The sequence below is a fragment of the Chlamydotis macqueenii genome, chromosome 1, assembly GCF_036417535.1.
Source record: "Chlamydotis macqueenii isolate bChlMac1 chromosome 1, bChlMac1.mat, whole genome shotgun sequence".
NCBI classification, from domain to species: Eukaryota; Metazoa; Chordata; class Aves; order Otidiformes; family Otididae; genus Chlamydotis; species Chlamydotis macqueenii.
In genome coordinates, this window is record NC_141556.1 from 59,614,099 (window position 1) to 59,627,536 (window position 13,438).

Here is a 13,438-nt window from a genome sequence, read left to right on the forward strand (position 1 = left end):
CATTATTTCATTGCTAGTCTGGATGTTGAAAGTATGTAATACAGATAGTATATACAATATATAGACCACAATGCAGGAATAGACAGACAACAGGCAGATAATAATAGGCAGACAGTAATGTCTGCCTTATCAATTTACTTACAAGTGTTTCTAATCTCTTGTCCAGTGACTTGCAGGAGCAAGGCTTGGGAAAACCCTGCTACCATGTATGTTCCGCTTCCACTCCCCATTGCATCATGCTCAAGTTGCCAGCATCCTCGTTCTCTCTATCTTGCTAAAATAATTATAAAGAACTTAGCTTTATGTCCACTCTTCCCTTACAGCTCCAGAAACAACTGTCTGAGTTGGATGAGGATGACTTATGCTATGAATTTCGTCGAGAACGTTTCACCGTCCATCGCACTCATTTGTATTTTCTACATTATGAATATGAGCCTGCTTCAGACAATACCGATGTAACACTGGTGGCTCAGCTTTCAATGGACAGGTAGGGAACATCTCTTGTTCATTGGGAAGTGTGAGACAATGAATATTTCCTTGTAGAGAAATCCAACTGTGTAATGCTTTACGGAGAGAAAAAAACTCACTTTTGTAGAAACTTGGATGTCATACTGTAAGACATTTCTTGAATTGGAGTAGCACACGTGGATATTACACATGCATCTAGACTGCAGTGCACACAAGTGTGGGTTCAGTTCACGAGAGGCTAAATACTGGAACTGCAAGGGTTGTTACTTGTCAGGATTGTCAGGCTTTATTAGTTCATGAAGTTTTGTGACAACTCAGAAGAAACAGGAGATGTTTGTAATAGACCTAGGCAAGCAATTGTAGCTGACCAAGTTTTTACACACAATCTTTCCTCATTAGACAATGTTAGTTTTGCTTTCATTGGCACTTTCCTTGCAGAAAATATCAATTAGGTGAAATAGTGAAAATCAGAACTAAACATTTTAGTTTCAAATTGGGAAGTTGAAAATAAAACTTTTTTTTAACATACTATTGTGCAAAGAAAAGCCTCCTTTTGAGCTGAGTCATTGTGTTTGTATACAAATGTTGATTTTCAGAATAACATTTCTAGTTTAACTCTTTTCAACTTTCAGGGCTGATGTAAAGTGGAATTTAACTGGTATTTCTTTTGGGGAAAAAAATAATTTCATGATAAGTTCTACCTGCACCTTTCTGATTCCCACCATTGTAATTAGCTGTCGTTTTTCAGAAGGTCTGAAGATGCAGCCCAGCTCAGGCAGCTTTGTGAAGTTTTGAATTGTCACTCTCCTTTTTCCTCCTGCTTCTCAGATCCAATCTAGTCCAAACTTTGTAGTTACTGCTATCAGAGTGGATTACAAAACAGGTCAGAACTCATAGAATCATAGAATCACAGAATAGTTTGGATTGGAAGGGACCTTCAAAGGTCATCAAGTCCAGCTCCCCTGCAAGGAGCAGGGACATCTCCAACCAGATCAGGTTGCTCAGAGCCCCATCCAACCTGGCCTTCAATGTTTCCAGGGGTGGGGCATCAACCACCTCTCTGGGCAACCTGTTCCAGTGTTTCACCACCCTCATTGTGTAATGAGTATTCCTTGAATACTCATTAGCCAGAAACTGGTATTTCATTTAGCGGAGCACATACAGAATACAGCGTGACCCATGGATACCACCACTGCTACACCAGTGGAAGATCAGCAGTGTTCCAGGAGAGCAGGAGGAATTCAGATCAACAAAATATTTACAGGCTGTTTTAAAAATAAACAGGAATGAACAAGGGCTATTCTGTTTCACCTCAGCATCTTGCACATTGTGTTATGATTTGCTATGTGCATCAGTGTCTGTTGTATTGATTTTTAATTGAGAAAACATTTCTTAAGTGTTCACAAACCTTTGAGTAAAAAACTAAAGAAATAAATTAAGCCAGACCCTGAGTGAGTGCCACAGTAAATTAGTAAAGCTGGTGTGTGCACATGGTATATTTTCCCCCCAGAATTTAATTCAAAAGAATGAGCTGGGGCTCAGTGCTGATGCACTGGCACTGATGCAAAGTCTGAGCATCTGTTTCCCTTTCTGGATCCTCACTGGGGCACATGTTTTTATTGATAGACAGAACCACACATTTTTATTCAGGAAGAACAGCTCTCCTGATACCGTGCAGGAAAAATCTTCCCTACTTCGTTGGTGTGTTGCTATAAATTATTGATTTGAGTTGGAAATACTTTCTTTCAGCTAAAATCAATAAATAATATCATACCAAAGAACTGTTTAGCTGCTTTGTTTTATTTCACATCTTTCAGTTACTGCTTTATTTTTTTGTACGTTCCTTAAACCACTTTTATTAAACTCCTCCAGCGTTGCTGTAGACATTTAAGAATAGTGTCTCAGATGTAAGATGACGTACATAAACAATGTACTATATGTTACATTCCTGCATCGTTCTTTCAAATGATCATCTGAGATGAGGAAAGGCAAAAAAAAAAGTAGCTCCCTGTGTCTCCAATTATAATTCTGTTGGAGTTGAGACTTATGTGACTATCGTGACACACTTGTCTTTGCCTGTGCTATAGGCTTGGGGAATGGCAGAGAGGGATGCAGTTTAGGAGCTAACATTAAAGGTTTTAGATAGAAGCTCTGAGACAGATTTAGTCGAGTGTTGTTCGTTACTGGTTAATTGTCACCTTTTATGCTGATATGACATTTTCTTGTATACTGGCTTGGTTGCATCACTGGGGTTTTCATGCATGTGCTTTCGTTTGACAGCCTTTTTAAAGACGTGGTATGTATCTGGGGTTCAGAAATCATAGTGGGAGTTGCAAAAATGTGAGATCAGGATGTGGACGAGGAACGACAGGATACGCATTACAGTGATTGAAGTCTGGGTGAAAATTAGTTGTAAATTGATTGAGTATTCTTAAGAAGAAATGTGAAAACAAATAATCTCACAAAGCTATTGAATTCCAGCAGAATTCTCTTGACTGAAACAGACCTTTAAAAAAATTTACCAACTAAATGATGACCTCATTATTATGCAGTACAGGAGTATATTTTTTTTCTCTAGAGTCCTTAAGAGAACAAATTCCTCAAGACCACTAAAAACACCAAAATAACTTGATCATGTAGTGCTTAGAAACTTGTCATTGTAAGTTTTATAGTCAAAGGAGGCTATTGTAACAACTACAGAGAGCAGATTATGGACATCACCCAGCAGTCCCTGTATCAAACTCATGGAAGTGGAGCCTGTCAATGAGTACGATGCAGCAAAATGGAGTATTCTGAAGGGCACTAAGCTGTCCAGCTGGAAATTTATACCAGCAAAACCCCGTTCCTGCTTAACTATTGTGAAAAGCTTTGCAGGCACTATCAGGTGTGCTGTTTAAATAAGTTATGTATGCCATTTGTGTCCACTGCGTGGAGTCCTTGAAAGGCATTTTGCTGCATTTCTTGCTAGGCAAGTATTCCATTTTTAAAATGCTGCCCTAAATCTGAATGCTGATGAATTGGAGTCTCTTGATTAATAGGTTTCACTGTATTGGAAAAAGAGGTGGAAAAAAAAGTATTCTTCTCAATTTATTATTGTACAATCAAAAGCCTAAAGCCGTCACATACTTCTTAGATCTTTTCTATTGATTTGTGTTTCTAATTCAGCTGTATGTTTCAAGCTGATAATAACTTTTGTTTCAATAATGGATAAAAAGAAAATAATGTACCAGGTGTAGACTAGTGAAGATAATATCTCAAATCTAAAAAAAAAATGATTATATCATCTTGGATGTCATCACAATCATTCAGAAATGCAGGGAAAAGCTATTACTGTTAAATCAGTATGTGTGTTTGCTGGTATGAGTATCATTCCTTTCTGCTGCAAAGCTCAGGGAGATAGCAGAAGGGGGAAATTATTTTCTCTGATTACAATGATGCAGCAAACTTTTCTTGTGTTCTTTATAAATATTAATAGGAAAAATGGAGTAATGTGGATTTGGAAGGGAGAGAAGATGATCATGTTGCATAGTCTACTGTTCCTAATTTTTAATAGAATATCTGGCTAGGCTGCATAGGTTCATTTCCCTTTGTATTAACTCAAGAGGCTTTGTAATCAGTCCTTGCTCTATTTTTGGGTGGTATAGCTTAATTTCTAGGCAATTCTCTGTAAATTACCAAAAGTGTTTAAATGCTTTTGACCAGGCTGGATTTAATTTATGTTTGTGTATGAGATTTTTTGTTGTCATTTTCATCAATAGTATTGTAACTGCTAGGAATTTTTTAAAAATATACATCAATATAACGTGGTTTAAAAATAATTTAATGAAATTTGAGATACTGCTAAAACATACACAAATTAGTACTATAAATTATTTTCTCTGAAATGTTCTTTTGATATTCCACAGCGATGCCATGTCTTTCCCTCCTTCTCTCCTTACTCCCTACACATAGTAAATCCCATTTCTATTGATATGTCATCCTTTTGCCCTTTCCCTGGCAGTGAGTTTTCTTCTGGTCAATGCAAATATTCATAAAAGTCAGTATTCCCTTGACCTATCACTTTTAACAGCTTTTAAGATCTGACTAATTGCCTTGCAAAAATTTGAGGAAAGTTTTCCTAAACAGGAGGTAAAATGATCTATTGGTCTGTACACCTTTTTCCTCCCCAAGCTTGTTGAAGAGCACTGTAGTATGTTAGTGTGTGAGAACAGCTTGACCTGAAGTGCAAACTGGGCACTAGATACTGCTTAAGATTATGAGACCCCTATCCTGTAAGTAAATCCACATGGACGGATCCTTCCAATTGCTCAAAGCTTGCATCGGATGAAGTCCCGTCATCCGTGTGGGTTTTCCTGCAGCGTCAATGCTTTAGGCAGAAGGGATGGTGTTGATTTCACCTAGCTTTAGGTATCTGAGTTGAAGATGCGTGTATCTGAGCTGGGGCTGTTTTAGGCTCCCTTGTATTCAGTGGAGAGAAGTCGGCATTTCTAGAGTGCAGTCCATCTGTCCAGAAGGAGACATCAACTTAGATAAGATGAATTGTGCTGTAGAAATATTTATTGCTTTCTACAGCATATAAAGTGACCCCAATCTGTCTCACTTAGAGACAGATATCTGCATTTGATCAGATGAACCCAGGCAAAGAGTGCCAGACAGGGAGACAGCCTTTTCTAATTCTCACCCTTCTTCTTTCAGGCTCCAGATGCTTGAAGCCATCTGCAAACACTGGGAAGGTCCAATCAGCCTGGCACTCTACCTTTCTGATGCAGAAGCCCAGCAATTTCTGCGTTATGCCCAGGGCTCGGAAGTACTTATGAGTCGCCACAATGTCGGCTACCATATTGTGTACAAGGAGGGCCAGTTCTACCCTGTGAATCTGCTAAGGAATGTGGCCATGAAGCATATCAGCACACCATACATGTTTCTGTCTGACATTGACTTCTTGCCCATGTATGGACTCTACGAGTACCTCAGGTAAATGGACAGCGGAGGGATTCCCACTGTCACCCACATTTTCAGCCCCTCCACACCCCACCCTTCTCACCTGTTCCCAAAACAATGGAGTCTGAGCAGGTCTGAAAAAGGCAGCTCATAGATGTTTATGGTGTGACGATGCCCAGGAAGGCAAAATAATTTTTAAGGTAGAGGAAGGTGCTGTAACTGGAAGTAAAGCGATATTGTTATGAAAGAAAAAACTCACATTTCAATGTAAGCCCTGTTAGACATCAGAATAATTCCCTCAGAGCAGCAGAAGAATCAATTTGAAAATTGAACTGGACTAAGTATGATTAAATGAGCAAGAGCATCCCGTATTAGCAGAAATGTGAATTGGGCGATTTCCCTAAACATCCATGGTTCTTAATGTCAGTGACAGAAAAAACATGCAAAGCATTACTGAACTTGTTGTCCCTGTGACACACTCTTAATCCAGTTCCTTATCTTGAAAAGAGGGTGATAGTCTAACCAGCTCAAAAATATGACTACCATGCCAGCACCTGTCAGGGCAAAATAATTATAATAAGGAAACTGGGAAGAGTAACCTCAGTGTGTATTGTATCATAATGAAGGTGAGCAGGTTGGGCTGAGCAAACTACAGACCTCTCATCCATTAACTGAGCTTTTTTTAATAAAGACCTTTTTCCCCTGCAGAGGCTGGTCATCTGAGGCCAACATGTAGAGCAAGGAGGACATCCTGTGGCCAAATAGGAGGATTTCAGTTCCTTAGTCCTGACCAATTTTGCTTTTCATCTCTGTTCTCATTTGGTAAAAATTGATCAAAGTGTTCCGGTGAGGGTCTGCCTGTAGGTCATCCCTTTCAGTCCATAGGCCCGGGGTTTTGGAATGTAAAGAGAAAAATGCCTTCCAGTATTGTAAGCTTACAGAGGAATTCCTTTGTTTCAGGCTTAACAACTCAGTAAGCATCTTCTTACTTCTTCCTTATGTAGAGAATTAATTGCCTTTTTCAATTTCTGCATCCATCTGTGGGGGCCAAATTCACTATGGATTTTAAGATGCTAGATTTCAATAATATCATTGAAGTTTTATTGCACTGTGTCAGTTTGTTTCCCATTTATTTTAGGGATATTTCTTTTCGACTTGTGCTATGAGGACTCCAAAATAATTCTGTCCTTTGCACACATTAGCAGTCTCAAGATACATGTAGGGACAGTTGTTGTTAGCTTTTCTGTTTTGTGACGTTACTGTTGGATATTGTTAGATTTCTTCAGATCGATGCTGGACACAGTAAGGAGAGCAGCTGTTGACACTTCCATGTAGTACTAAAAAAGCAATTTGTTCCTCCGTGCTGCTTCACAGTGCCCTGATGGGTGCCAGCACCATAGAAATGATTCTCATATGGTGATAATGTATTATAAGACTAAATGTACAGCGATGCCACCCATTGGTGCTGTTCAGAAAAAAAAAAAAACAAAACAAAACAGATTCACTCTGAAAGCTGTTGCATCCGAGACCTTGGGTTACTTTACCAGCCTTTTGTGAGGCCCATACCACCTTAACCTTGACTGTGAGTCTCTGTTGCCTGGGAGTACTGAAATTGCCGATCTGCTAGTATTAACTGTTTAAAAAAGGATTGGATTTTTTTTTGCGTGTGGACTAGAGGCTTTTGTTGCTTTTTCAGTAATGATTTTTCTTAGCAAAATAGCAGTGAGGTGCAGTGAGATTATTTTAAATAGGGATACTCTGTGTCTTTCTGCATTGACTGTGCCCACTACCTCTGCAAGATAGCAAGTAGTGCTGCTATCCATCTGAATGGCAGTGATTGTTTGTTAGAGAGACGTACAAACATTTTCATCTTTATTTCCTCAGATAGAACAACCACAAGCAAAAAGAAATAGTGCAGTGTTTCAGGCATCGCTTTTTAGAGGATGAGCCAGACAAGTCTCTCTCACTGCAAGTTTGCTGATTTACATATACTGTATATTGCTTGTGTCTCTACAGACAATATATTCTGAGAAAGAAAGAAATTTTGAAAAACATTTTTCAACATATTTTGAAAGAGTTGTATGGGAAAGGTTACAGCTAATTTGAAGGAGAAGCTGATGGAGCTGATGGTTACCTGTCCCTCTAGGTATCTGTTGCTAGCACTTAGATTTGTGCTAATTGAGCTTTTCACAGCTGCCAAGTAAGACCATTTCAATGCTTTTAATCTCCATCAAACCCTCTTTTTGTCCTACCTTACTCTTCTGTGAGTACAAAGATAAGAAATGTATCATTTAAAGATTTCCTGTTTACAAAACTCAGACGCTTTCATGGTCTGTGCTGAGTTGAAGTCTTTTGTCACCATCTCTCATTAGTTACTGAGGTCATCCTGTCATTGCCCTAGAGGTACAGACTCTTTCTGGTTGCTACAAGCAAGGTGTGTGGGTCATCCTAAAAGTTCTTCTAACATAAAATAACTAGACAGGCTATCTCCAGTTGTCACAGGTACCACTAAAGTTCTTTCCTGACACATTTGTGTAAAATATGCCCTTCGCTTCCAGTGACATATTTAACATGGATTGGGAGCTGGCATCCAAACTCTACCCGCAGGTTTTATACCTGTTCCCTGCAACATGAGTTGTGAAGCATTTCTGGTTGTTCTTCAGCAAGAGATACACTTCTTGTTGTGCCTATTGTTTTTATTTGTAGGCTTTGCATTCATTGCTTTTGCAGAGAGGAACAACATTCAAATTAACAGTGGACTGACAACTCTCCAGTTCTTACCACAAACTCTGTGACTGCTGTATCCGTTGATCTTGAACCAACCACTTACCAAGTCCTGATGGTGGAAGCTAATTTGAATTAATGGACTCTTTTTTTTTTTTTTTCTCCCTGAATCAGTGCTTTAGGATTAGGTTGCTAACCTTTTTGTGTCTGAGCTTCTCAGTTCTCCAGAAATGGGAAGGATATTGCTATCTTCCCCCATGAGCATGAAATTCTGTGCTAATTTTTGGAAAGGACTATGGAGATTAAAAGATTGATATCAACATGCTGGAGTTCATTCAACCTGTGAGGAGACTCTTGTGATTTAAGATTAATCGATTAGTAGATTTAGAAATTTAACCCAACCTTCACTGTGTCAGAATGACATACATCAGGTCTGAACACAAAGATGCCTGGGAAATGGTTTCCTGGACAACACTAGCAAAGAGAAAGCTCTTCATAAATTCATATATCTTTGTTTTGGGGGTTGGGGAAAAAGGACAGATAAAGGAAAATGGATACTGAATCAATAATACTGAATCCAGTAAACAGCCCTCATAGTATAGTGCAGGAATTAAACAGTTTACCTAGTGCTAGTTTGCAAAATAGGGAAATGTATTCCCTACATTATATTCCACATATCTTGTGACATCAACAGTTAAAATTTCCCTATTCCAAGTATCACAGAACCAGTCAACCAGCAAATGGTACCTCCACTCAAAACAGGAAAAAAGTCACCCCACAGAAAAAGAAAAGTAGATTTACTTCTAATAGGAAGAGGTTAGATTTTCAGCTGGTTGTCTGAGGAATAGACCACCAGGCAAGTTATCAGAAGAAAATGGAAGTTGGGTTTTTTCTCTACCAAATTCTCTCTGCCTTTATCACAATTTACATGGTCTCTGTTGTCCTTTGTCACTCAGGTTCAACACCTAGATGTCAGCAGTGATTCCTTCTTCCCCTTACATCAGTCCTTTATGTCATCTAGTCCACATCAAAGGCAGGCTATTCTACTCGGAGGTTGGTGCTGCTGGACTTCTTCACTGAGCGTGTCTCAACTTCCAGCTCTGTTTTGGTCAGCTCTTCCACTTTGACCTTACTAACATGCACCTCAGATACTTACATATCTCTTGAAAATATTTCTGCAGAGATGATCCTGCTATTTTATTTAATTCTTGAAGTACCTCCACCAGTTCTCTGTGTTTGACTGTGTCCACTACAAGCATCTTGTTTTCAGTCCTCTGCTTCTCTCCACTTACTAACTTTTCATGTTGACCTTTGACAGTGCAAGTGATTTCAGCCTCTTATGTCAGTTTGTTCCCTCTGCCTTTTGGTTTTCTTCATGAAGGTATTGTCATTTTTTCTTGCCAACAGTTCTCTATTGACACCTATATTAAATTTGCAGATGACAAGAGTAGGGAGTGTGCAAAAAGCATTACTGATATCCACATCATTTTTCTGCTTGTATCCCATATCTTACAAAATGAGTGATGTTCAACACTAGTATCAACACAGCTTGCTCTGTCTGATAGTCTCTGCGGTTACTCTTGCTTGATACCTATACCTGCTTCAGCTTTGTTCAGCTTCAGACTGTTAACTTTGGTGAGCTGGATTGCCTCCTCTTTGACAGTGCCAAGCACAGCAGGGCCTTGATTTTTGCCTGGGACTTTTGAGCTCTCCATCGAACAAAGAGATAGTAACAGCTATAAATGGAAGCTGCTGTTTCCTTGCCGAGCCCAAAGGGTGAGGCATCACTGCAAACATTACTTGCTTCTTCCCAGAACTGACTCCCTAAAGCTGTATTGCTCAAGGCTGGTAGATTGCACAGGGTCCAGAAAGCCTGAGATGTTGTCAGATAAACTTTGTTAGTGTCCTCTGCTTGTGGAGAAGGTGTGAAGGGGAAGAAACATTAAGATCGTCCTAAAGAATGGATGATGGCACTGCTCAGTGATTCTAGAAGGTCCTGGAGGCTGACTGTGAAGGAGTCATCTATTTACCTGCAGGTATCTTGGCTATTAGTGATGGTGAGGGAGAAGCTAGTGAGGAAAGTACAAAAAAGTTATAATAAGCTGCTGTTAAAATCCTTCAGTTGTGAAAAGTTCACTGGAATGTGGCAGGGGTTCTTTAAAGAATGCAAACTTGGCAGTAAGGCGCTAAGAACAGATTTCTTTTTATAGAACAGGCCTATAGGGTGGTGTGAACTCTCTAAAATTCACATTTTATTAAATAGCCCTGCTCTTCTTGTTTTTCTCTGATGGCAATATAAATGAATTCTAGATAGTCTGGGCCAGGAAAAATGGTTTATTTGGTCCTTCTCTTATTATGACAGTGATCCAAATTCCTTCATCTTATAAGGCTGTACAGATTTTGCTGCTTGTCAACATTGTCCTTGATTGCTTGTTGCAGGAACATAAAAGTCAAGACAGTGAATCCTGTTAAGGGGAACTGACTTTGACAGGGAGAGAAAGGCATATTTCTCCTATGAAATATGAAGATAATGAAAGGAAAATCGAGACAGAGTTGTTTCTAATGACAAGCATAGTAAGATGCAGTTTGGGGATGGAAAAGTACCTTCTTTTTCTTTGCCTTTGAGTTTCAGTTTGTTGGGAAAGAATAGGCAGAATATCTCTGGCCGACAGTGCTTAAGGTTGCTAAGCTGCTGCTCTCCTGTGGCAGTTGTCCTAAGGCCCCTGTCTGGAGAAGGGTCCTACAGTGCAAAATGCAGTATGTGCACACACACATACTCACTCACACACCAAAACAGTCTCTGCACTGAACAACTTGCAGCAAAAGAAGGCAAAAAGCAAGGTATCTCTGTGCATCCAGTGCACAGCTCTTCTTTGCAGGAAACGGCATCTTTGCCCTACATATAGAGCCAAGCACAAGTGATCTTTGATCTCTGGGCACTACGATGCATGTGATTAACAATAGTGAAAAAAAATACTGCTGATTTAATTTTGTTTTACTGATTTACATCATCTCCTGCAGTAGATCTATGCCTTGTCTTGAGCAAAGATTGACCATCATGGCAACAGTGTTCTTGAAGGCAAATGTCTGGTCCATAGTGGTGTTAAGGTAGCGCTCACCTTGCAGGACGCACAGAGCTCTAAAGCAGAGGTAGAAAGCAAGTGTGATGGTACAGCATAGCACAGAGAAGAGCTACATTGAAATACAACCAAACTTTCCAGCTCCTCACTTTGTGAAGTCCGACTGAGTCTTAGATAAATCCCATTTTTTTAGAACTGCCATTGATGGGGCAGCTCTTCACCACATATATAGTAACATTCAACTATGTGTCTCTTACAGAGGTGGTAGATTGGCCGTGCTCAGAGTGCTGGTTCAGCTCTGTGCACCCCTGGACATGCAGGGCAGCACTGACCAGTGAAACATGCAAGCTCTTTTTGAGCTGTGATTGTTGTCCCTGCTCTTAGAGCAGCAGATTTGAAAGGAGATGAAAATCCGAAACATCCCTGGAAAAAATTATGGACCATAGTTACATTTACCACATCAAACTGCTCATTCTTTGCTTTTTACTTTGAAAATCCAAGTGATTTGCTCAGTTTAAAATTTTCCTGCTTGTTTCTCTTTGCCAGGAAGTCTGTCATCCAGCTAGATCTTGCTAACACCAAGAAAGCTCTAATTGTACCTGCTTTTGAGACCCTACGCTACCGCCTCTCCTTCCCCAAGTCAAAAGCAGAGCTGCTCTCTATGTTGGACATGGGAACCCTCTTCACATTCAGGTAATGGAAAGTACTTTTGTTGAACTTGTGGTCATTATCTCTATAAATATTTTTTTAATGTTCTGTGAATATTTGATTTTTCTCTCTCACTGTCAGCTAGGTAGCTCCATTAAAAAACCTATTGGAGTTTTTTCTCCCTTTTCATAGAGAGGCAGTGAACAGAATCATACGTGGATAGATTCCATCTGTAAGCTCAGCATTTTATCTAGTATTATAGTCCTGCACTGAAGGACTTCAGTTGTTAAATTGAATTTGTTTTATTTTTATCATTTTTTATTGCGCTACAAAATCAAGCACGACCATTACATTCATGTTCATGTAATTTGCTTTTTGGCTGCCAAATACTATCCAGATAGCTGTGTCCCTCATGTGACCAAAAATAATTTCTCTCTTTTTGTTGGTTCGCTTCCTTACTGACTTACTGGAAAAACAAATGCAGGTTTGTCATGTGCTCTTTTAAAGTGTGAGTCAGATGCTTAAATACCTGGAGTTTCTCAATGCAGAGGTAAAAGTGTAATCTGACTAGAGGTTGAGAAGCAAAGAACATCTGAATTTGGAGCTCCTCTCTGAAGCAGACTCCTTTTGTGGCTGTGAACAAGTCCCTTCTATTATCCTACTAGACTCTTCAGTTTTAAAATGCAGCTGCCAGGGGTTAACTGTCTCTTGGGTGTGTGCAGTAAGGTCTGATTAGCAGACACTTGTAAAGCATCACAGCGATGGAAAGAGCACTATATGGCCTTATGATATTGGACAGAGAGGGGGCTTAGGAGACCTGTATTCTCTTCTGAGCTCCACAGCTGCCCTGCTGGGAGATGGTGCGTGAATCATTTTGCTTTCTTACATCTCTCTTCGGCTTCTCTGAAATGAAAGTAACAATGTTCACCTCTCCTTTTTACAGTATTTTGAGATCTAGAGATAAAAGCTATGAAAAATTATCCATGGTCAGTGGAGCTTCGTATCGCCTCTCCCACCTTCCCTTACTTTAGAGCTTTCCTCACGATCCTTCCATCACCTGTATTACACACTTCTCTCGTGGCAGCAGCCACCCTTCCCTTATGTGGGCACATGCACATGTCATAGCAGACAGCCTGTGTGAGCCTGGAAAATGTAATTCTGATGCTACCTCTACCAGTGACTGCCTTGAAATAGAAACCTAAGGCAACTGAGAGAGCTGTGCTTCTCTCTGGAAAATTACTTAAGGATACTGATAGAGCAAGTGCTTTTCACCCTCTCATCATTCTTTAACAGTGAAACACATGCAAATTAACAAGAGATTTTTTGATAGAAAATAATTGTTTCTCCTATAGTTGAAAGAAAAAATCCTTCCAGTGGAAAATAACACCCTCAGGATTTTCAGATGTTACGTTCTACCAACAATCAAATTTTCAGCTTGCACAGCAGTGGCCTTCCACTACAGATTTCATCTTCAAGCTATACAGCATGTTGGCATGTTATGTACACAGCTAGATTTGCAGATCCTTTCTCAGGTCTCACTGAGGAAAAAATATCGAACATCAGTGAGAGTTTTGCCA

General features: G+C 39.7%; 1 protein-coding gene across 3 annotated transcripts in view; it reads left to right on the forward strand.

The window, feature by feature from the left end:
- LARGE1 (LARGE xylosyl- and glucuronyltransferase 1) overlaps positions 1 to 13,438 on the forward strand; it is a 290,172-nt gene that overhangs the window by 266,798 nt on the left and 9,936 nt on the right. For all 3 annotated transcript variants that reach the window (XR_015259234.1, XM_086753771.1, XM_086753783.1), the window contains 3 exons: positions 324 to 487; positions 5,164 to 5,442; positions 11,760 to 11,906. Coding sequence is in view for 2 of the 3 variants with exons in the window: in XM_086753771.1 (XP_086609897.1) it covers positions 324 to 487; positions 5,164 to 5,442; positions 11,760 to 11,906 (590 nt within the window). In the remaining variant the exon portion in view is untranslated. The remainder of the gene's footprint in view (positions 1 to 323; positions 488 to 5,163; positions 5,443 to 11,759; positions 11,907 to 13,438) is intronic.